The 25830-nt window shown below is 36.5% G+C and overlaps 1 protein-coding gene across 2 annotated transcripts in view; it reads left to right on the top strand.

Annotated features, from left to right (window-relative positions):
• Nucleotides 1–25830, top strand: part of LOC150082405 (uncharacterized) — a 267788-nt gene that overhangs the window by 72103 nt on the left and 169855 nt on the right. For both annotated transcript variants that reach the window (XM_090379267.1, XM_090379266.1), the window contains exons 3-4: nucleotides 4644–4740; nucleotides 17138–17271. In XM_090379267.1, the coding sequence (XP_090235393.1) occupies nucleotides 4644–4740; nucleotides 17138–17271 (231 nt within the window). The remainder of the gene's footprint in view (nucleotides 1–4643; nucleotides 4741–17137; nucleotides 17272–25830) is intronic.

Here is a 25830-nt window from a genome sequence, read left to right as displayed (position 1 = left end):
AACTTGCATTCCAGGCTGCTGCTCATTCCAATAAAAGCAGTGTAGGAATCACTTCCACCTCTGCCTGCAGTTATTGTGGGGGGATGGACACACACACACACACACACACACACACACACACACACACACACACACACACACACACACACACACACACACACACACGCACACACACACACACACACACTCTCTAATAGATAGCCTACGGCTATCTATTAGTGTGTATCCTTCCCACAAGCAAGAAGTTTTCCGCTACCTAACACTGCCTCGATAGCATCAGCAAATATTCTTGCACCCTTTCTATTTAAGTGTATCCCATCTCTGCAGAAGCAGTCTCTCCTGTTAACAAGCACAGACCACGCTGGGAAAAATTCTACCCCATGAGCTTTGCACAATCTCTCCAGAGCTGAATTGATTGACAATGCTCTTATGTACTCCCTCCTATTGTGCCTTGACAGAATTGCAGACACTTTTAAATTTAACTCTAACTCTTGACTTTTTTTCAACATTGACCTGTATTTGTTAAATAATTCTGCAGGTCTCCCACTCTTGATGTCATTAGTGCCAATGTGTACAACACCTTTTGTGCCCCTAAAAAATGATATCTGCTCTACAGTGTCATCGGCCTTTGCACCTTGCAGATATACCCTGGTCTTGTTCCGCCTATCATTTTTGCACAATATGTTTCTCTGAAAATAGTCATTGACAACAACTGGTTCCTGTGGGACCAGTGCATTTTGCCTTGGGGATTGCTGCTGTGTTGCCTGATGAACAAGTGCAAGCTCTGGCGTTGATGTGGGCAGTGGGAGCTTGATTGGCCCACCAGTTTAAATCCATCGAGTGCATCCACCCTGTTCTTCAAGCTCTCGTAAAGGCCCATAAGAATGCTGAGTTGGCACCTAACTTTCTCACATTCCTTACGTTAAGCATACACAATGACATTTCCATTGGCAAATATCATGTTCCATTCCTGATAGCTCCGCATACGTCAAACAGGCAGTACATTTCAGAAGACTGTGATTCAGAGGAGAACCCCCCCCCCTCAGTTCTCTGCTGAACCACAGCACTCCCACTACCTTGAGCCTTTTGCTTTGGTGCTCTGGTGTGAGGCATGATTTCAATACAATTAAAAAAAAATCTACACTAAAATTATATCTGAATGCAGTAATAACACTAAATATATTGCAATGTATCTCCCCCAATCTTTACTACAATTGGCATGACATAATTATTTAGTAATTATCCTTATATGTATGTTTCATTTTTTATAACAATTATGTTTCCCTACTAGGTTATTACCAAGGACCAAAGTCAGCTATGACAGTTATCACAGCCCTTAGTTACCACCTGCTCATTCATACTATGTTCGTAGATATTAAGACTGATGTAATGTTTTATCTAGACATTGATGGCATTAATCAGCTCTTCTCACCCTTGTTAGGTTTTTGTTTTTTGTTCAGGTTTTCACCTATTGTATCTTACTTTTATAACTGTTAACTAATTGCCATATCCACTATATATATATATATATATATATATATATAGTGGATATGGCATATATATGCCATATCCATATATCCACTATATATATATATATATATATATATATATATATATATATATATATATAGTGGATATATGGATATAGAGTGAAAAAGAACTTAACCAAATAAAATAACATAACAATAACAGAAAAAAAAATATATGGAGGGATAAAGAAGAAAAAGGGTAGTTTTGAAGCAATGTTCCTAAAATAATTTAGCAGCGCCCCCCCTGAAGGCACCCGTTTCCGATTATGTGAAATCTCACTAAAGTGGACTAAAGTGAAACGTAGACTAACAACATTACATGACCAAATTAATACAATAAAATGAAATAAAATAGACTGACCATTATGCCTCATCTCGACAGAGGACCACGAGGCCAATAATAGTCAGGGAATCACTGCATTTCAAACACTAAACAAATCCATGCAACGACGGAATGATACTAAGGTCAGACTGCCAATGCAATAGATTTGCATAGCGGTGGTCCTTATGCAGCGAAAAATAATAAAACAAAAAGCCTAGTACTCGCATGGCCAAACCACACCACTGACAAAATAATAGTTGAACTGAAAATATATAGAAACAAATTAGGTTATAGATAACAGTATGAATGCAGTGTTAGCAGATCATCACACTACCGCCATGTAAATATAATCCAGTTAATCCAAAAATTAAATAGACAGAAATAAAATATACATTAAAAATAAATAAGAAAAATAGTAGGAAAGCTAACATCAGTGGCAGTAGAACTTAACCAAATAAAATAACATAACAATAACAGAAAAATATATGGGGGGGGATAAAGAAGAAAAGGGTTGTGTTGAAGCAACATTCCAAAAATAATTTAGAAAATTAAGCCAATTAAAAGAAAATTAGCGGCTATCCCCTGAAGGCACCCGTTTCCGAATTATGTGAAATCTCACTAAAGTGGAAACGCAGACTAACAACATTACATGACCAATTAATAAAATGAAATAAAAAAAAAAAATATATATATATATATATATATATATTTCAGTATCAAGCTTATGGTATATGTAGCGGCGCCTCCGTAGCCAGGTGGGAAGGAGCAGCAGTAGCAGTGCGTAGCACACGCTTCTTGATTAGACCGGGGTTCGAGCCCGTCACCACTAAATATGGAGGATGCGGAAAGGTCAGAGAATGACCACCGCATATCCTGGAGCAATATGGCCTTAGTTGCTAATGCTCCTAAAAACCAAACAACAACAACGGTATACGTATTTCGTATCACCTGCGAAGTTCACGTTATATGAATTCCATTCTCCTATCAAGTTTAAGTTATGTGTATTAAGTTAGAACAGTACGTTTGTAAATTCTGAGTAGTTATAATATATAATAAATTATTTAACTGTCTCTGACTAAACTCCTTGTCACTGGCCCTTGGCCACGAATTGGTGCAAAATACCTGGTCAATCCATCTGCCACTTTCTACATGCTTTCTGCTGGTCTTCCTATGAATTTTCAATCTTGGAAAGGTGGGGCCTCTCTGATTCATTCTCTTCTTTTTTGTATTTGCATATAAAAAGAACTCCATTTTTAACTTTGTTTGCTATTGATTTTTTGTAATTTAGCTTTCACCTGTCTTATCCCATCAGTAGTTTTGTTTTGTATATGCTTACAAATCAGGATCTTCCATGCTGTTCACCCCAGGGGCTCACATCTGGCAAGTATGGGCTTGGCGCACCCAGGGTCCTGAGCTGCATATCATCATTCTTCTTTTTCTTGGTGATTCCCTTCTACTTTGACTCTCTCTCTCTCTCTCAGGGTAACTCGGGAAATTTTTTTTTTTTTTTGGCTGGTGCAGCATAAGTCTCAGATTTCCTTGCACCATGTAGCTAATAATAATAATAATAATAAAAATTAACTGTTTTTTTTTTTTTTTTTTTTTTTTCCCTTTTTGCTCAATTAAAGTGGAAGTTGTGGTCAATTCACTATTTTAAAATTAAAACTTTAGTTTTAAAATGTTTTAATTTTAACAAAATGTATGGGGAGGGGGGGGACAGAAAAAAGGTTAATTTGCAATATCTGTATCTAGAAAATATAAATAATATCCACATATTAAAATAGCCCATTTGTTGGTCAAAAAGAAATAGTTATAAAGCTGTAACTAACCTATTACACCTGGTACAGCTAATTCTAGAGTCTGCAATTATATCAGTTGTATTAGACAGTAATTGAATATTAATTAAATGTTTGCTGATGCATTACAAATAACAACTAGAGTATAACAGGCAGTTCTGCAATGTAAAAGTTTCTCTGTGTGCATGCCAGTAATAGTGGTGCACATTCACAGTTAAAATAAGTTATGTTAAAATACCATTGATAATATTCTGCCTATATTTAATATCACTGTTAAACAGAAAAGGATCACTATCAAGCAGATTAATTAGCCTAATAGAGGGATAGATGAAAAAAAATCAAGAGAAGAAAATCTATTAGTTAGAGGGAAGAGAGATGGTTTTAGTCTTGTGTTCATAGGTGAAATGTGCTGCCCAGCTTTCTTCAGAATAGAGGACTAGAGAGCCAGCATCTAAAGTAAAGTTTGTTGAAAGAAACTGATCATTTAAATTGTAATAATTTCACTGACAGTGGAACATTTAAGATTTTCATATATCTGAGGTCTCGATCTAATATACTGATGGCCACATTTTAGGTTTGCTCATCTGATATTCATATATTTGGAAGAGAGTAGTCCTTTGAGATTTGAATATGGGGGGGGGCACTGCTGACTAAAGCTCTGCTCAGTACAATATCATGGAAAGAAGATGAAATTGCATACTGAATATAAATCAAACTCTGTCCGAGGATCTGCATTTTTCCATGGACAGAAGTTTGTCATCAAAAAATATGTTCAGAGCCTTTAGAGTAGTGTTGTCTAGTGTTTTGGGTTGACATATACCAAAAAAAATAACAGTTTTAAGTAATTATGAAAAATAAGCTTAATTATATTTGCCTTTTCACTGTTCCTTACATTATTTTCTGTTTTATGCACAATTTTCCATACAAAAATACTTTAAAAAAAAAAAAAAAAAAAAAAAAAAACATTTCAACTGATATAATTTTTCTTATTTTTAGCATGATGTTGAGGACTTCAGGAAAGCTCATGATATTACTGTTAGAGGAAGAATTGTTCCCAACCCTATAACAGAATTTTATGAGGGTGGCTTTCCAGGTAATCAGTTATCTTTATTTTTTGTCTGTTGTAACTAGAGAAAGACTATGCACATTTAGTTACAACAGACAAAAGTCTCTTTCTCTACTTACTTTCTCTGGTAGTAATAATTTTGACGAGTTGAAGAAAACACTTAACCTTTCTTGATAAATTGAAATAGTTTATTAGTAAAGAAAAATGTTTTTTACACTTTTGCCCAAAACAGTTCCATTTACCAAATGAAGTGCTAACATTTCTGATTTATTATTATTAGCCATGTGGTGCGAGGAAGCCTGAGGCTTATCCTGCACCAGCCAAAAAAATTTGTCATATGATAACAGAATTCCATATGAGAATTCATAAATACCACTGTTTAATTTGGTAATTGCAACTGTTTAGAGCAAGAATAGAATGATTTTTATTCTGACTACCAGTAAACTAATTCGATTCTCATGTGAAAAAATTTTCAACATATAAAAGTCAGTATGTGTCATAAAATATTTAACTATGAAATGAGCTTTTAAACAATATAAAGTATACACTCCAGTGCTGACATGAGTAGTGTTGTTCTACATCTGGACATGTAGATGTGTAGACTATCTTATGTACAGCAGCTCCAGAACATTAATCGAACTCTGCCTTCGATACTGTGATGAATACAAAGTTTGTAAAGGGCCAGAAGTGCATGTAATGTTATGTTTGTGAAATGTGTATGGTGTTGTTGTTGTGTTTAGTTGTTTCTGGCCACTTTGCCACCAGGAAGGCAATTATCTGGAAAATTATCTACACCACAGGGAGGTGAGCAACAACTAAATGTGAATCGTGGTAGACCTCAGGTATTGCAATCATTGTCTGCACTAAAGGGCAAAATCCTGCATCCACTGCAGGTAGTGGATGCGGGATTACGGGATCAATGGGTGTCAACAAAAATCCCGTTATGCACATTTCCCCAAATTAAGGGTATCAGTGAAAAAAAAGAAAAATATATATATTATATACATGTGTATATATATATATATATATATATATAAAAATATATACACATGTGTGTGTATATATATAAAAATAAGTTTGTATGTAGAGTGTGAAGGAAGGGGCAGAAGTTGATAAGTAATTAGAAGTACTTAATGCTGAGTATCCTATGATTTCAACACCTTCTTCTGGGGCCAGCTGCCAAAATCAAAAGAAAACACAGCAAGAAGTTAGGCCTCTTTTTTCCTTTTTGCTCAATTAAAGTGGAAGTAGTGGTCAATTAAAATTAAAACTTTAGTTTTAAAATGTTTTTATTAATTTTTAATTTTTGATAAAAACAAAATGGATGGGGAGGGGGGATAGAAAAAAGACTAAGTCGCAATACCTGTACCTAGAAAATATAAATAACATCCACATATTCTGCTGTAACACACTTTTCTCGCCTAAACAAAGTTTGGCAACTATTTGCTGCCACTTTGTCAGCTTATTATTCTTTTCTGTTCTGGGAGTACTACTTCTTGTGTTTAATACTGTGTTACATTCGTAACACAGTATTAAAATTACATATTACATTCGTAATTTTGTTTTAATTTCAACTATTTTCTCTTATTTACAGTTTCAAATTTCCGACACGTGTTATATCCAGTGTATTTTAATTTTAATTATTTCCTTAACCTACTTTTTCTAATTTCTTACACACAGGGTTGCTAGCATATACAAGGGGTCCCCGGTATCTGAGTATTCATTACCCGAGTCCCCGCAGTTACGAGGATTTGAAAATTTAAGAATTTAAGCCTTTGGATAAAAGTCACAGGACCAGATTTCATTTTTATCCAAAGGATTAAATTATAATTTACCACCTCAAAAACTACCTAAAAAAACAGTGCGTAATTGATATTGAATTTGCACTTCATAATGTTCCACAAAAAGATTTATTTATTCAACAAGTTAACCAAGTGGTGAATAACATAAAAGAAACGTGACTTCCTAAATTGAACACACATGACAGTTCAGCTTTATGGGAACTTCGGGAAAATAAAGACATTATTATACAGAGGGCAGATAAAGGAGATACAGTTGTAATACTCGATAAACATGATTATATTAATAAGTTAGATTCAGCGTTTCAGATACCTCCACTTATCTTGAAGTAGACACGGCACTATTTACCAATTTTGTCAATCAATACAATAAAACGTTAACCACATATCAAAAAAAATGACTACATTACTATGGCTCAGTTAAAGGAATTGACGGCCAGAACATACAATATTCCTGCACTTTTCGGTCAGGTAAAATTACACAAGACTGGATTTCCTATTCGGCCTATTGTTTCCTACAGAAACTTGGAATTTTCATCCTAGGACACACATGTATATAGCATTATAAAAACCTTTAGACAGGCGATACAATTTGGGATTAAGAACTACAGTATGTTAAATAACAACTCTATACCGATTAATTATACGAAGCTTCCAATTAAACGAAATTTTTCACTTAATTAAACTCTTAGTTGAGGCCAACTATATCATCTTTCGAGACAAAGTATAAACAAATTTTTGGTTTGCCGATGGGATTGAGCTTGAGCTGGAAGGATATCTAGCAATCACATTGTCATTGCTTAATATACTTTAATTGCTTGATAATGGTTTCATGACTATGAAGATTTCCAAAAAATGCTAGAAACTGTCAGAGGAAATTTTATACATCGGCAAAATATCTCAACTTGGAAGTTGATACAGAAGATATGAATAGTTGCTGCAGTTTCATGGAGAAGACCTCACAATTAACAGTTTGATTGGGTTACAGGCACAATTGCAAATTGAAGAAAAGGATGGTAGTGAAGGTATGACATTCCATTATCTCTCCAAAGAGCCTGAACTTTAAAAGTAAAGAGAAATCATAATGAAGATGGAAGAGGAAATAGGATTCCAATCCCTATGTATGAAAGAAACTAAGATTGACATATGAAAGCAACAGTAATGTTGCAGAGTCCTTTGTGATGCCACTATTTTCTGAAGATTCTTTATGACGAAAAGAATGAATTTTTCAAAAAGGATTAGTTTATCAGGTATGTACATTAATTGTATTTATTCATATTTCATTTAAAATAATCAAATTATTCACATATCTTTAGGAATGTATTGTGGCAAGTTACGTGAGTTTATATGGGAAATTAATGCCCTATTAGCTTATATATGGTTAATGTACAGCTTTCCAAGAATACATTGTGTATATTAAATGAGCATTACATGTATTAGTAGCACCCAAGGGTGTGCCTGTAATCATAAGTATATTATGGCTGCAGAAGTGTGTGTGTTCACAGGCAGATTTGCATATTGTGCAGGAAAAGCCCATAATAACTGGTGGGGGGTATTCATCCATTCAAAGTGCCATTAAATACCACCGCCCAAGCCTAGGCTTATACATAGTATAGTGTCACAGACTTGGCCGTTAAAACTCTAAACTTTCAATTTAACCAGTCAACACAACTAAAATAACTCAAAAAATATTAACTACAAGAGCTCTTATGCTGCTTGGCCCAAGCCAAGTGAGATAGACGTTAGGTTCACTGCTAACCTCGCCTATCTTAGTAGACCTGGTTTCCATCTCTGCCACTGGGAGGTGGGCTCTGCTATCCGTCTTTGATGCGCTCTCTTCTTTATTAAGTTTAAACACAGTATGTATAAACTTGTTAAAATAACAACTGGTGTGGTGTGGGAAATTCCTTCATTCGTTAACAGGAACAAAACCAAGACCTCTCAAATAATGAGTGCAGACAGAAATGTATGCTGACGAGGCTGCCATACGAATACAAACTAACCATAATCCTGAAACAATAAGAGATGCCAGGAAATTGTCGATTTGTTGTTTGAATGCTGTATCAAAAAAAAAAAAAAAAAAAAAAAAAATAGAGGTCACTTCGAACAGCTATTTTTAAATATTTCCTTTCATGTTTTTATTTCAGTTTCATTTTATGATTAATATTTAATATCTCAGAAATAAAGACTAGAACATTGTAGTTGGCAGTGGACAGTTACAGAGCGTGGATGTCTCTCTCTCATTGCTCTGTCACTACTCATGAATTATATTCTAGAGGCAAATTATGATAAGTTGCTGGCTAAGAGAGCACAGGAGTTTTTCACCAATGTGAATACAAAGAGGAGAAGAACAAATCAGTTCAGACCATTGTTCCCCAACATAGATGAAAGACCATTCTTGGTGAGTTAAAACCATGAAAGCAAAGTTGTAAAGCATGAAATTAGCGATACTAAAATTACTTATTGTTTTAGGAAAACTTTTGGGCCTAAAGGAAAGGAAAGTAAAGCTCCTGGTAATTTTGAGGGTGGAAGCAAGAGAGTGCATTGAACTAGCAAGATTAATTAAGATGGCATAATTAATCTTAATTTTTCTTTCATAATTAATAAATAATTAATTAATAATTTCATAATTAATCTTACTTTCAGAGTAGAAATTTCCTTGGATTGCAGAAGTACCAGTATATTGCCGATACATAAAGTTGAAGTGGCTGACTGCTAAGACAGTTGATCTGATTTCAGTGTAAGGGAAAGTCATGGAAGCAATGCAATCAGGATCATTTAGATAGAAATGGAACTCTGAAGGAAACACTTGGTTTTGTAAAGGGAAAATTTAACTAACATTACCTGTTTTGACAGAGTCACTTGTAAGATGAATGTAGGAAATAATTTTAACATTGTTTACTTGGATATCAGAAAATCATTTGACTCGGTTCTGCATCACTGGTTAGTATTAGCAATGGCCACATGGTGCAAGGAAGCCTATGGCTTATGCTGCACCAGCCAAAAAAAAAATAAATAATAAAATAAATAAATAATAATAATAAAATAAAATAAATAAATAATAATAATAAAAAGAAAGCCATCCAACTATCCATCTAAGAAGTTTTCCTATAATTCCAACCTGTTCCAGCTTATAAAGTAACCACTCATGTGGGACTCAGTCAAATGCTTTGCTGAAATCCAAATAAACAATGTTGAAATTATTCCATAAGTCCCAACTCTTGAGTGAACATGTCAGAATAGCTAACCAGATTAGTTAAACATGATTTTCCCTTTACATAACCGTGCTTGAGTATCCTTCAGAATTCCATTTCTATCTAAATGATCCTGAATTCCATCCTTGATCATTGTTTCCATGATTTTCCCTACTACTGAAGTTAGACTAACTGGTTGGTAATTTCCCACTTAGAATTGCCCTTATGTATTGGAGTTACATTGGAACTTTTCCAATCCAATGGAATCATTCTCGTCCAGTGATGCTCTCAAAATTAGCCTCAATGGTTCAATGCACTTACTTGCCACTTCCCTTACAATTATAGGGTATATGCCATCAACCCCATGAGCCTTACTGGCCTGTAGGCTCAAAAGTTTTTTCATTAAATAAACATGTAAAATTTCAACATCATTAATTACATTTTTTTCAACTTCACACCCAAAATTTTTCAAAAGTAACTTGTAAGCTGGAACATTTTGGAATCATAGCAAAAATTCTTAGATGGATCAATCATAGGTGGCTGGTGTGGTGAGCACTGGGTGTGATTAATGGTTACTCTTCAGATTGGGCTACCATAAGAAATGAGGTTCCTCAAGAATCAGGGAACCCTACTGGGGTTCCCCTAATCACTGCTGTTTTTGATTTTCTTAAATGACTTCGATGAAGCTTAATTTCAAATTTTGCAAGTGATGTCGAGTTTGGTAGAGTAGTTAATGATTAGTGCTTCTTCAGGACAATTTAGATATACTTCAGAAATGGCTAGAAACGTGAGCAACAAAATATCGTACAGATATCTCATGCTTGGAGGATAACATCCCCCAAAGTAACTTATATACTTGGCAGGGTTGAATTAAAAAGAGCAGAGAAGAAAGGGATTTGGAAGTTGCATATGATGCAATTACTGTCATTAACAACCTTCCCAACCTTTGTATCATCTGCAAACTTCGACACTAAGCCTGATATACCTTCATCAATATCATTAATAAATATACAAAACAACAGAGGAACCAACACCGAACCCTGTGGGACTCCACTAATAACATTAGTCCATGAAGAGCAGCACCCATTGATTACCACCCTCTGTCTTCTCCCACTCAACCATCCTTTTATCCATTATAGCAACTTACCCTTAATGCCATTCTGCTCCAATTTGTACAATAGTCTTCCATCTGCAACAGTGTCAAAAGCTTTTCTAAAATCCAAATATATGATATTAAAATTATTTTTTGCATCCAGTTCCTTTGTAACCACATCATAATATCCTATCAAATTTGTCAGACATGACTTTCCTTTAACAAACCCATTCTGTGTGTGAATTATTGCTGCAGTCTTGTCTAGATGATCCTGCAATGCATCTTTAACCGTGACTTCATTATTTTAGGGTGCATTATAGCCTTAGTTGCTAATGCGCCAATAAAACCCAACCATTATTTTACTCGGAACAGAAGTTAAACTAACTGGTCTGTAATTACTCATGTCACCCCTCGATCCCCCTTTGTGAATTGGGGATACATTTGCACATCTCCAGTCCGTGGGGACCTACCCTGAGTCCAAGGATGCTCTCATAATTATGGCTAAGGGTTTGCTTAGTTGCTTTGCCGCCTCCTTTAATATAAACTGGATAGATCCCATCCACCCCAGGTGCCTTTCTTATGTTTAACTTCAATAATTTCTCCTCCACTTTGCTCTCAGTTATTACAAAATCATTAAACACCCTGCTACAACTTGATAACCTTCTGCCATTTTCAAACCTTAATAACTCCTCATGTGTGAATGTAGATGAAAAATACTCATTCAGTTTGTTTGCTATCTGAGCAGGATCATCAACAGTGGAACCATCGATATCAAGTGAACCAATCAGATTCATCCCCTTCCTTTTAGAGTTTATTTAAGTAAAGAAATCCTTGCTGTTTTTCTTAGCATCTTTTGCCAAAGATTTCTTGTAATCTACCTTCGCCTGCCTAACCTCCTTTGTGACCTGATTATAGACTAGCTTATATCTGCCATAGGCTTCTGAGTGCTTGATAATTTATATGCATCCCATGCATTTTTCTTCTCTGTCACAAGTCTCATTAGTTCATTTGATAACCATTTAGGCCTAAACCTTGAACAATATTTCTTAATAGGTATGAAACTTTTAGTAGCATCCACGATTAATTCCTTGAATATTGAGTAATTGAGTAAATTCTAAGCTTCCCACTTAGAATTTACTGTTGGTAACATCGTCAGTTGATCCCACTGTACAGAATTTAAAAACTGTCTGAGACCACTGTACTCACCTTTACAGATCAAAAAACCCTTTCCTTTACCACTGATGGTAATTATATCTTTAAGTAAATCCCACATCAGTACACTGTTGATCACTGCCACCTAGTGGTTCCTTTATCTGCAAATTCTTAATACCCGAATGATCACTGCTGATAACCAGATCAAGAGTATTACCTTCTCTGGTTGCCTCTCGAACATACTGCTGCAGAAAACAGTCATCCAATAAATCCAAAAAAGTCTTAATAGTGTGTGAGTGACCAACCCACAAGTTCCAGTCAATATCTGGGAAGTTAAAATCCCCCATTATAAGACATTCTGATTTACTAGCCCATTCTATTTCTCTGTAGAATTGTTCATTTGGCCTATAACTCCTACTCTTATTTTTGCTTTTGCAGTGCTTATGTCACACCAAACTGACTCAACAATGCACTGTTCATCTATATCAACTGGATGCACTTCTTTTGATTTTATGTTTTTCTTAATTAACGGGATAACACCTCCTCCCTTCCTATCCTGTTTATCCTTTCTGTACACATTGTACTCCCCAAATTCCAATTCTGCAGGCACCTCCATAGCCAGGTGGGCAGGAGCGGCAGTGCGGTAGCACACGCTTCTTGATTAGAAGCTCGAACCGGAGTTCGAGCCCATTACCACCAAATACGGAGGAAGCGGAAAGGTCAGGGAATGACCACCGCATATCCCCAGAGCAATATGGCCTTAGTTGCTAATGCTCCTAAAAACCAAATAACAACAACAACCAATCTGCATTCCTTATATCTGTGTGACACCACATCTCTTCTGTCTCAACAATATCCGCCTTTGATGTCTTGACCAGCACTTCAAATTCATCAAATTTATTTACTATACTTCTAGCATTAGTATATACAGTGGAACTTCTCTATTACGAACTTCTATTTAACGAATTTCTCTATATTACGAATTTTTTCGCAAAACATTGCACCTTGAAACGAAATTACATGTAAAATTAACCCCATATAGCGAAGTGTTAGTCTCTCTATAACGAATTTTTAAAAATATACGACCTCCTTCCCTCCGAAATTACGCATTAGCATCTGGAATTAATCATTCTTTTAGTGAATACTTGTGGTCATTGACGCCCGTAGGAAGGTCTTTGTTTCATTTTTGTTACAGTTATAAAACCAAATGGGTTTTCTTAAAAGTGGTCATGAACTTTACAATAAATAGGATAGATTTGTAAATTGATGTTGGCTCAGGGGAAAACGAAATTCGCTGCGGTAAGCCTTTAGCGTGCTGCGGCGGCAATACATAGAATGATGCCATAGTCGATTTTTAGTAACGAACGCCTACTGAGTGACATTCGCTTCTCACCTCAACCGTACCACGTGACCTTCCTGTCAATCATTATATGATATGTCCGTTCTCATCTAACTGGACTCCTAGTAGATGGTTTTCATGAAAAAAATTTTTTTTTTATTTAGTTCTTTTAGAACAATTTGTCATCAATCACATAGGCTATATGCTCTTGTATTTTTTTTTTTTTTTTTGAAAAGTAACATACAGCATACATTAACCGTAAATTTTATATATGAATGAAAGTCGTATATTTCTTCAAAGTGATTGATAGGAAAAGTCACGTGATACTGTTGAATTGGCAAGCAAACGTCATTGAGTAGGCGGTACCTGTACTAACAATTCACTATATGGCCAGCGCAGCGAAGTTTGCGGTGTATGTATCGGCAAGAGCTACAGTCCAGTGATTTTTACATTTGGGGAAAAAATGTCCAAGAGAAAATGTTTAAGTATTAATGATAAAGTAAAGATTCTTCATGATATTGACCAGAGTTTTAAGAAAAAAGATATTGCGGAGAAATATGGCATACCTGCAAGCAGCTTATCTACGATTTTAAAAAATCGAGAATCAATTTTAAATGCAATTGAAGGAGCAGCAGACAAGAAGCGAATTAAGTTGTGTATATACGAAGATGTTGATAAAGCTGTTCTAAAATGGGTGCAAATGATACGTGAAAAGAATATACCAATATCGGGTCCAATAATTAAGCAACAAGCTCTGAAATTTGCACAGTCCCTGGGACATACAGAATTTAATGCGAGCACTGGGTGGCTAGATAAATTTAAGAAGCGCCACAGAATTGTGGAAAAGGTTATTTGTGGAGAAAGTGTTAATGTAAGTGAAGAAGACTGCAACAGTTGGAGGAACAATACCTTAAAGAAGATTTTGGAAGAATATGAACCTAAGGATGTTTTTAATGCTAACGAAATGGGTTTATTATTTAAATGTTTACCGAATAAAACTCTTGCTTTTAAAGATGATAAATGTTTTGGCGGAAAACAAAGCAAAGAAAGAATCACTGTGCTAGTTGGAGCAAATATGACAGGAAGTGAAAAATTAAGACTTTTAGTAATAGGAAAATCAAAAAACCCAAGATGTTTTAGAGGCACAAAATCTTTGGAAGTTGACTACACCTTTAATAAAAAAGCATGGATGACCAGTGATATCTTTGAAGACTGGATATTAAAACTAGACAAGCGTATAACAAAAGAAAAAAGGAAAATCGTGTTGGTAACTGACAACTGTCCAGCACATCCTGCCAGTATTTCTGCCAAACTTAAAAGTGTGAAGTTATTGTTTTTACCACCAAACGTGACGTCAAAACTCCAGCCAATGGACCAAGGCATAATTAAAAATTTTAAATTTCATTATCGAAAGAGAATAATAATGAAGATTGTCAATGCGTTATCAGAAAATAGAAACTTGGAAGTTACAATTAACCTTAGAGATTGCATCTCTGAACTGGCAAAAGTTTGGACAAACGATGTCACTGAATACACTATTCAAAATTGTTTTTCGAAAGCGGGATTGGCATTGAATGCAGAAGTCGAACATCAACTGGATGAACAAGATGAACTGCCCCTTTCACAACTGAAAAACTTTTGGAAAATATTAGAATCGTCCGGAAACATCGAAAATGAAATAACACTGGATAGCTATGTTTATGTAGATCAAGACCTGACTACAACAGAACATCCAAATGAAGATGAAATACTGCTGAACAGTGTTAGACACGACCATGATCACGAAGAAATTAACGATGACGCTGAAGACACATCAGAACAACCCGTAGAAAAGCCAACTCGTGAAGAAATGATTAACGCTTTTAAAACGGTTCGTATGGGTCTACAGTTTTGTGAAAATGTTCCTGATAATGTTTTTAATGCTCCGAACAAATGTGAGGTTTTCTTTGAGAATCAGACTTTTTTAATTGTACTGTGCAAACGAAAATTACGGATTTTTTTTAATTTGTGATACTTACTGGCGAAAATTGTGTAAGCGTAATTTAAATAAGTGTTTTTGAAATAAAATACATTAAAAATAAATGTAGATTCATTTTCATTTTCTAATTAAATAACAATTTCTAATAAAAAAGATATTCTCTGTATAACGAAATTTCTCTATAACGAATTTTTTCGCTGGATTTATAGAATTCGTTATAGGGAAGTTCGACTGTATATCTAAGTATACATGCACCTATTCTTATTCTTAGTTACCCTAACACATCCCATAAACCCACCTGTTTCATGATCACTGCCATCAGTCCCTGAACCCCCAGCACCCCTTGCTCCAGGTCACTACTTATTCTACTAGAAGTTGTGCAAGAATCACCTTCACCTCTGCCTGCGGCTATTTTTAAACTTTTAATCTGTGAATTCCCCCCCCCCCCAAGCTAGCAGTTTTCCAACCCACTTAACACTGCCTCGATAGGATCAGCAAATATTCTTGCACCCTTTCTATTTGAGTGTATCCCATCCCTATAGAAGCAGTCTCTCCTGTTAATAGCATAGACCACGCTGAAAAAAATTCTATCCCTTGAGCCTTGCACAATCTTTCCAGGGCCGAATTGATTGACAAGGCTCTCATCATGTATTCCCTCCTATCATGTCTGGGCAGAATTGCAGACACTTTCAAATTTAACCCTGACTCGCGACTTTTTTGCAACAGTGACCTGAACTTGTTAAGTAAATCTGCAGATCTCCTAATCTTAATGTCATTGATGCCGACGTGTACAACAATATCACCTTTTGTGCCCTTAAAACATGATATATGCTTTACAACGTCATCAACTTTTGCCCCTGGAAGACATACCCTGGTCCTGTTTCATCTATCCTTTTTACACAATATATATTCCCCGTCTCTCTGGCAATAATTAGTCACCAACAATAACTAGTTCCTTTGGGACCAGCGCATTCTGCCTTAGAGATTGCCGCAGTGTTGCCTGATGCCCAGGAGTGAGCTCTGGCATTGAGTTAGGCAGCTGAGAGCTTGACAGGCCCCTCATATTAATTTATTCGAGGGCATCTACCCTACACCTCAAGCTCTCATAGACGCCCAGTAGAACGCAGAGTTGATGCCTAATTTCTAGACACTCTCTGCACCTGGCACACACACACAAAGACATCCTCCTTGGCTAGATCATATTCTGTTCCAGAGAGTTTGGCAAACATTTCACAAGTTGCACATTTTTTTAGGCTGTGATGCATTGGAGAATTGCCCCCCTCAGTTCTCCTCCGAGTCACAGCACTCCTGCCACTTTGTGCCCGTTTCTTTGCTGCTCTAGTCTTGGGCATGATATTTTAAATTAATAAGATCAATAAATTAATTAATTATCAATACTATGCTATCTAATAGAATCCTAAATGCAGTGATGTGTATTATGCTGTATAATTATACGTTAGAGCTACCTAGTTACCCAATTAAAAATTTGAATTCCCTACTACTCTATACGAAAACAGTGGCTGCAAGATTCGAACAAAATAACGGTTTTACATATATTAAGTAATAATCTACAAAAACTCTTTGTCTAAATTAAAAATAGAAATAACCAGCGTAACAATAACTATAAGACTACTTTTAAAGTACAATATAAAATAACAATTAAGTAAATAAAAAGGCAAACACTTATCGCGTTTTCGGAGCTTGTAATTCACCACTGTAATTTTTAAAGAGAGTCAGCACTCTTGTATTGCCTTTTGAATGGCTTACCTGGCCCGTTAATCTGTTTTTTATTTGCATTTGAATTTAAATTGCACTGTGATTTTTTTTTATTTTTATGACTAAACTAACAGTTTTCATTATTTAATGTAGATTATGTAATGAATAGCATACGTCACCAGAACTACATGAAGCCAACACCAATCCAAGCACAAGGTTGGCCAATTGCTTTAAGTGGAAGGGATTTAGTAGGAATTGCACAAACTGGTTCTGGAAAGACTTTAGCAGTAAGTAGTTTTGAATAATATTTTTGATACTGACTGACTAATCTATATATCAGCCCACATAACTATTCTCTCTACTGGAGGTTATCACAACTATTCTCTGTACTAAAGGTTTTTAACCTGAAATGGTTTGACAGTCTTCATATAGCAACAACACCAGATATCATCATTCTTCCTTTTCTTGGTGATTCCTCTCTCTCTCTCTCTCTCTCTCTCTCTCTCTCTCTCTCTCTCTCTCTCTCTCTCTCTCTCTCTCTCTCTCAGGGTAACTTGGAAATTTTTTTTTTTTTGTCAGTGCATCATGAGCCTCAGGCTTCCTTGCAACATATGGCTAATAATAATAATAATAAATAACAAAGGGTTATGAACTGCTATCTGGATGCCACATGCATCCTGCCATTGAATCTTTAGTTCTTAGGTGGGATGTTAGCTGGCAATTTTCCAGACAGAGAGAGGCTTCTGGTGCCATAATAGTATTATGATAGAATCGCGCATTGCCACTATGGCAGCTGTGCAGTTTACTTACATAAAGCATGTATGTCGCAATCAGAATGCATAATCTGCTGTTGAAGACAGCTTTTGAAAGCTCTGGAATTGGTATTTATTATTTTTCTAGTATTTTTAGATTGCTTTTATTGTACTTCAGTTTATGTGTTTTATCACTTTTTATGTAATTTTATTTTTAATATATAATTCCTGGCATGATGCCGTGAAGGGTATTGTAGAGTCGTGGTACCTGTGTGTACCGGTGAACCTTACAATAAAGATCTTCTTTATTTAATTATATTAAATACCAGTTTAATTTTATGAAGGAATTTTGTGTTTTATGATTCTTTTATTGACTTTTTGTGTTTTATGATTCTTTAATAATTCTTAAATAAACACCATTGTTAAGGAATTTATACAATTTTTAATGCTGAGTCCTTCAGTAATCTCAAACAGGTGAACTTCTATTAGCAAAATTTGCTTGTTTGAGATTGTTGAAGCAGTCTTGAAAGGGGATAATTATTATTAAAGTGCCAATAATATTATCACAGTTTTGAACATAATATACAGTTGAAAGGCAATCTTCCACATACAGGTACCGATAATATGATATACTAAGAATGAAAGAACACTACTCTGCATTAATTATAAATGATTTTTTGAATGGCAGTTGCAACTTTTTTCATGCAGACCAAATAATAATAAACAAAAATAAACACCATTAAAAAAAAAAAAAAAAAAAAAAAACTCAAAGTAGAAATAGGAAAAAAAGGTGAGTAAGGGGAGAATACTGTATGTTTTAGCCAAAGGGTTACAGCCTAGAGCAAAAATTGTGATCTGTGGAGGTCACAATAAAATTGTGACCTCCACAGATTATTATCCAGTGTCTAAGGCCATAAGTCATTTGTAATTCATATAGAACAATATTTTCTTTTATTCTTAGTATATCACAGTTTCTTTCTGAACTGCTGCTGTATATCAATCTCTTGTAAATTTAATTTGTGGAAATGAAGCAAAAGCTTTATTTTATTTTATTTTTTTTGTTAAGTAATGAATACTCTGGAAAATGAATACCCCAAACACTTAAGATCATAAAAACCTATAGTACTTAGTACTGTGCATGGTTTGTAGGCTGAGAAGACAGAAGATACTTGTTGACTTGACAGTAGTACTGGTTTGCCATTTCTGATGCAAAGCATTTATGGGATAGTATTGTTAAAACGCCTTTTCATGATGGGAAGTTAGAACAAAAGGAGCTAATGTTTTTCACATGTCACATCTCAATAATAAGGATGTTGGGAAATATTAGAACAGCCAGATGATGAGAGGAAGTGGATTATTTCTGCATGTTGTTCCCTCAGCATTACTTTAGTTACTTTTTTTCATTCACTGGTTATTCAGAGGCTTTCTCATAAGCTAATCAAATACACATTCACTCTGGTATGATAGAAGCTGTTTAGAAATTCAGAATTTTCATAATGGGAGTCCAAGTATTATTAATATAACATTTTCTTGGAACACTTTAGATATCAGCGCCAGTATGGATTCCGTCAGTGTCGATCCACTGGTGGTATTCTGGATTATCTTACCCATCTATGGACAAATTCAGTGGAAAAGTTTGCTGAAACTTAAGCAGTTGCTCTTAACATTTCAAAGGTTGTGTTTGGCACAAATGGCTTCTAAAGGAGTTTCCATCTTATGGTTACTAACTGTTTTTTGTAATTAGGTATCCAGTTTTCTCTCTGACCACTCGCTGTGGGTGATATCTCTCTGTCTTCTAACTTCTTCACTAATACTGGTGTCCCTCAAGGTTCTTTTTCCAATTCCTTTCCTCTTGTATATTAATGATTTACCTGTTTCCATTGATCAGAAATCCTATCCATAGTTTTGCTGATAAGTAGCACACTGTATTCCACCTTTGAGTTTGAAAAACCTTGCCCTGCATGCTCACGCGCGCGCGCACACACACACACACACACACACACACACACCTTCAACTTCTCAAATATCTACTACCAATTCCTTAAATGCCGAGCTCCAATTAATTCTCCAGTGAAGCAAAGATAACTTAGTCGATTTTAATCTTTCAAATCTCAGTAGTCTTATATCTCACAAAAAGAATTCTTTTCCTATGCTCATCTTCAATGACACTTGATTTCTAGGCAAGATTATATGTCTCTTTTGGGGATGACCCTGACTTCTAATCTCTCTCGGCATAAGCACATTACAAATGTTGCTTCCTCTGCATCTAAAAAAACTAGGTTTTCTCTTTTGCTCTTGGTGTTAGTTTTCTTCCAAACAGCTGTTCACTCTGTTAAATCGCAAATCTGCCGTACCATGGAATATTGGTCCCACATCTGGGGCAGTGGAAAGCCTCTCTCAGACTTCTAGATTCCATTCCAAAGAGGGCAGTTAAATTAATTAATGACTCATCTTTAACTCACTCTCTGTCTCATTGCCATTCTGTTTTTGCTGCATGCCTTCTTTATAGATAGTTCCCGCCCTCTCTTCTAAAGCAGTCCGAACATGTGCCACAATCAGGCAACATCCCTGAAAAAACGAGTGCTTGCCCTCGAAAATAATGCATCTGGGAGCTCGTCAGGGACTCAAAACTCCAGCAATCTACCAAGTGATGCACACCCGATTCGAGCCTCAAATCAGAAAACCAAGTGCAAACTATACTGGTTAAAAAGGACATTGTTTTATTAGGAGACTCCATTGTCAGGGAAACAGGGAATATTTTTTGTAAAAAAAGATAGGTGGAGCAGAACCAGGGTATGTCTACCGGTAGCAACTATTGATGATGTCACCAACAGATTGTCAGATTTTAAAGGGGATAAAGAAAATATTATTCATGTGGGGACAAACGATATTAAACGTACACGATCTGACGATTTGTTGGAAAAATACAGGACCATGCTGAGGAAATGTCGCGAGCTAGGCCATAATGTCTATGTGTCTGCAATTCTGCTCACACACGATAGGAGGAATTATATGTTAAGAGCCTTGTGGATTAACTCAAGACTTGAAGGAATCTGCAAGGCTTTAGGGGTAAATTTCTATCAGCATGGCCCACACTTGTAGGTAGAAGGAATTTGTTTTGTAGAGACGGGATACACTTAAACAAAGGTGGTGCAAACGTTTTTGCCAGTATTATTGAGGATACCTTAAAGGTTCAGGGAAACTGCTAGTTAGGGGGGATGTGGGTAATACTGACACGCGTTTATCTGATAATATTGGTCAATGTAACTCTTACACATACCTTAAGAGTTCTTATCTGTTACCCCAACTGGACGTATTATCTAGATGTTCTGGGGGCAAAGACGTTTCACGTGAGCGGGTAGCTAATATCAGGGAAGAGAGCATAAAAAACTTCAAGGGTTGTGTTAAGGTTGTTAAATATACAAGAACAGTAAATCTTAATTGTTTATACAGTAACGTTAGAAGTGTCGTCAATAAAATGAGCGAATTCAAACTGCTGGTTAAAACAAGTAACGCGGACATAATAGGGCTTACAGAGACGTGGTGCCACCCGGAAATTGGGGATGATGAGTTTCAGTACGGCTTGTATAATGTATTTAGGAAGGATAGGTTAGATAGAAGGGGTGGTGGGGTAATGCTTCTTATCAGAAGCAGCCTGAGTGTGACGATAGCTTTCCCGGATTCAGACATTTCACATGCTAGTATAGAGTCTGTATGGTGTGAGATAGTTGGAAACAAAGGTATAATGCGAGTAGGAGTAATCTACAGACCAGGTGATTGTGAAGATTATGACAAAAGCCTCTACATGTAAATGGAATGGGCAAGTAAGCGTCAATGCCTTATTATGGGTGATTTCAATTTGCCTCTAATTGATTGGAGTAAATGGGAAGGAAACTTGACATGGGGAACAAAATTTTTAAATCAACTAGATGACTGTTATTTGTATCAACATGTCAGGGAAAGTACTAGAGAAAAGAATATCCTAGACCTCATCATCACACATGAATCAGATGACATAACAGGGCTGACAGTAGAGGAACCAGTAGCAGGAAGTGATCACGGAGGTCTACGGTGGATGATGACGAAAGAGGTAGCAGAAGTAAAAGGGTTTTAATTTCAGAAAGGGAAATTACAATGCCTTAAGGTACTACATGGCCTCTATTAACTGGGTAGATATCGCGCAGAGAATGAATACAATTGAACTGTGGTATGCTTTTAAAACATTAATCACAGATGCCTTGAATGCGTATATACCATTAAAAAAATACTCCACGAGAAGGGTTCCAAGTTGAATGAATAGTGACGTTGCTGCATTACTTGAGCAGAAAAAGGTGGCATGGAAAGGTTACAGAGCAATAAAAAGTACTGAAGCCTATAACAGCTACAAGGTGATATGTAATAGAGCCACAGAAAAGGTTCGACAGGCAAAGGCAGTTTATGAGAAATCACTAGCAAACAGAGCAAAGAGGGGGGGATAAAGAATTCTTCACATATATACATGCCAAGAAGAGCAGGACAAACCAGATCGGACCTTTACATAAGGGAAAGGGGACAGTAATAAATACACCAGCTGCCGTTGCAGATGAACTCAACAGTTATTTTGCATCGATATTTACAAATGAAAGCCTTTTGTGGCAATGGGAAATTGTGGGAGCGAAGTTAAAAAATATGTAATTAATGATATTGAAATTTCGCAAGATTATTTATTTTTTATTTTATTTATTTCGCAAGATTATATTCCATCAACTCCAGGAGCAAGGCTCCTGGAGTTGATGGAATATACCCTATAATCTTAAGAGAGGCGGCAAGCGAGTGCATTGAACCATTGAGGCTAATTATGCGAGCATCACTAGACTCTGGGGAGATTCCCTTGGATTGGAAAAGTGCAAATGTATCTCCCATACATAAGGGTGGCTCTAAAAGTGAAGTTCGAAATTATCGACCTGTCAGTCTGACTTCAGTAGTAGGGAAAATCATGGAGGCAATGATCAAGGGTGGAATTCAGGATCATTTCGATTGAATTGAAATTCTCAAGGATACTCAGCATGGTTTTGTAAAGGGAAAATCATGTTTAACAAATTTGGTTCGCTATTTCGAAATGGTCACTCACGAGCTGGATTTAGGGAATAATTTCGACATTGTTTATTTAGATTTCAGCAAAGCTTTTGACTCAGTCCCACATGAGCGGTTGCTTTATAAGCTGGAACAGGTTGGAATCACTGGGAAAATCCTTAGATGGATAGAAGGATGGCTTCAGGGCAGGAGACAGAGGGTTGTGATAAATGGCTATTCCTCAGATTGGGTTGATGTAAGAAGTGGGGTTCCCCAAGGATCAGTATTAGGACCACTGTTGTTTTTAATTTTCATAAACGATATTGATGAAGGGATAGAGCGTGATGTCTAAATTTGCAGATGATGTTAAAATTGGTAGAGTAGTTAATGATCACTGTCAAGCTGAGCTTCTTCAGAGAGACCTAGATAGACTTCAGGAATGGTCAGAAAAATGGCAGCTGTGCCTTAATCCAACAAAGTGTAAGGTATTACACCTGGGAAACGGTAATCTCAAAAAAACTTATTCACTTGGTGGAGTTCAACTAAACCCAGTACTGGAGGAAAGGGACTTGGGTGTTACGATATGGTCAGACATGAAATTCTCTGAGCATTGTAAACAGGTTGCAAGGAAGGCCCATGGTGTCCTATCGATGATCTATCGAACTTTTGCAAGTAGAGATAGGGACGTGATAATCCCATTATATAAGGCTTATGTTAGACCACACTTGGAATACTGTGTTCAAGTATGGAGACCGCACCTAAAGAAAGACATCGAACTTCTTGAAAGGGTGCAAAGAAGGGTAACTCGCCTGGTGAGATCGGCAAAAGGGCGTCCTTATGAGGAAAGACTTCGAATATGTGGGTTGCAGAGTTTGGAAACTAGACACCTCAGAGGAGATTTGATTGAGGTATTTAAGGCTCTGAGAGGCATCAGTAAAATGAATGAGGACAAAATTTTCAAGATTATAAATGATGCTAGAACTAGGGGACATAAATTCAAGTTACGGGGGGAAATGTTTAGATTGGACTGCAGGAAGTTTTATTTTAGCCAGCGAGTTATAAATTACTGGAATAAGTTGCCTTCATGGGTGGTAGAGGCCGACAGTTTGGGGAAATTCAAAGGTCATCTGGATAGTACTTTCGGGTAAGGGAAGCGCATAGGATGATAGGTTTAATTTCCTTTTTATTTATTTTTTATTTTATTTTTTTTTTATTTATTAATTATTATTATTTAGTTATTTATTTTATTTATTTATTTTTTGTTTTTATCATTGTTTTGTTCGGATTTTTTTTTTTTTTTGGCTGGTGCAGCATAAGCCATAGGCTTTCTTGCACCATTCGGCCGTTACTAATACTAACATCCTTTTACTGTCCAACTTCAAACTCACAGAACCAACTTTTCTTCTTCCTCATTTATTCCTTCATGTTTCCTTTAAATTACAATCTACTGAAATTCAAGTCTAATATATGAGAGCCTATATGAGAGCTTGAAGGACAGGGTGGATGCCCTCGAAGAAACTAAATTGAGGGGCCCATCAAGCTCTCAGCTGCCCACATCAACGCCAGAGCTTGCACTTGGGCATCGCGTGACACAGAGACAACCCCCAAGGCAGAATGCGCTGGTCCCGAAGGAACTAGTAGTTGTTGGTGACTCTATTGTCAGGGAAACGGGGAACATGCTTTGTAAAAAAGATAGGTGGAACAGGACCAGGGTATGTCTGCCAGGGGCAAAGGTTGATGACGTTGTAGAGTGAATATCATCTTTTAAGGCACAAAAGGTGATATAGTTGTACATGTTGGCACTAATAATATTAAGAGTAGGAGACCGGCAGAATTACTTAACAAGTACAGGTCACTGTTGAACAAAAGCCTAGAATTAGGGTTGAATTTGAAAGTGTCTGCAATTCTGCCCAGACACGATAGGAGGGAGTATATGATGAGAGCCTTGTCGATCAATTCGGCCCTGGAAAGATTGTGCAACGCTCAAGGGGTAGAATTTTTTTCAGCCTGGACTGTACTTGTTAACAGGAGAGATTGCTTCTACAGGGATGGGATACACTTAAATAGAAAGGGTGCAAGAATATTTGCTGATGCTATCGAGGCAGTGTTAGGTGGGTCGGAAAACTGCTAGCTTGGGGGGGAGACAAAGACCAATAGATTGACAGTAGCCACTGGCAGAGGTGAAAGAGATTCTTGCACTGCTTCTATTAGAATGAGCAGAAGCCTGAAAAACAAGATGCATGGTATTTCAGAGACTGCTGGGAGCCATTGCGGTACAAGTAAACACATGGGTTGTGTTAGGGTAGCTAAGAATAGAAACAGGTGCAGGTATACTTGCGTGTACACCAATGCTAGGAGTTTAGTAAATAAATTTGATGAATTTGAGGTATTGCTCAAAACATCAAAGGCAGATATTGTTGGGATATCAGAGATGTGGTGTCACACAGATATAAGGGATGCAGAACTGCAATTTGGGGAGTACAACGTCTACAGAAAGGATAGACAGGATAGGAAGGGGGAGGGGTTATGCTATTAGTTAAGAAACACATAAAAACCAAGGAAGTGAAGCCAGTCGACATCGCCGGACAGTGCAGTGTTGAGTCAGTTTGGTGTGACATAAGCATTGGGAGATCAAAATTGAGAGTAGGAGTGTGCTATAGGCCTAATGACTCTGATGAGTATAATAAGGAACTGTACAGGGAAATAGAGTGGGCCAGTAAATCAGAGAGTCTTATAATGGGAGATTTTAATTTCCCAGATATTGACTGGAATTTGGGGGCTGGTTACTCACACATTAGCAGGGCTTTTGTGGATTTATTGGATGATTGTTTTCTACATCAGCATGTTCGGGAGGCAACTAGAGGGAGTAATACTCTTGATTTGATTATCAGCAGTGATTCTTCATGCATTAAGAATCTGCAGATAAATGAACCACTAGGTGGCAGTGATCACAGTGTGCTGAAGTGGGATTTACTCAAAGAGGTAACTACCATTAGGGGTAAAGGGAAGGGTTATTGCTTCCGTAAAGGCGACTACGATGGA

Source organism: Mastigoproctus giganteus, chromosome 8 (assembly GCF_048544385.1).
Source record: "Mastigoproctus giganteus isolate SK-2022 chromosome 8, ASM4854438v1, whole genome shotgun sequence".
NCBI classification, from domain to species: Eukaryota; Metazoa; Arthropoda; class Arachnida; order Uropygi; family Thelyphonidae; genus Mastigoproctus; species Mastigoproctus giganteus.
The sequence above is the reverse complement of the archived record's forward strand: the minus strand, read 5'-3'. Positions and strand labels throughout refer to the sequence as shown.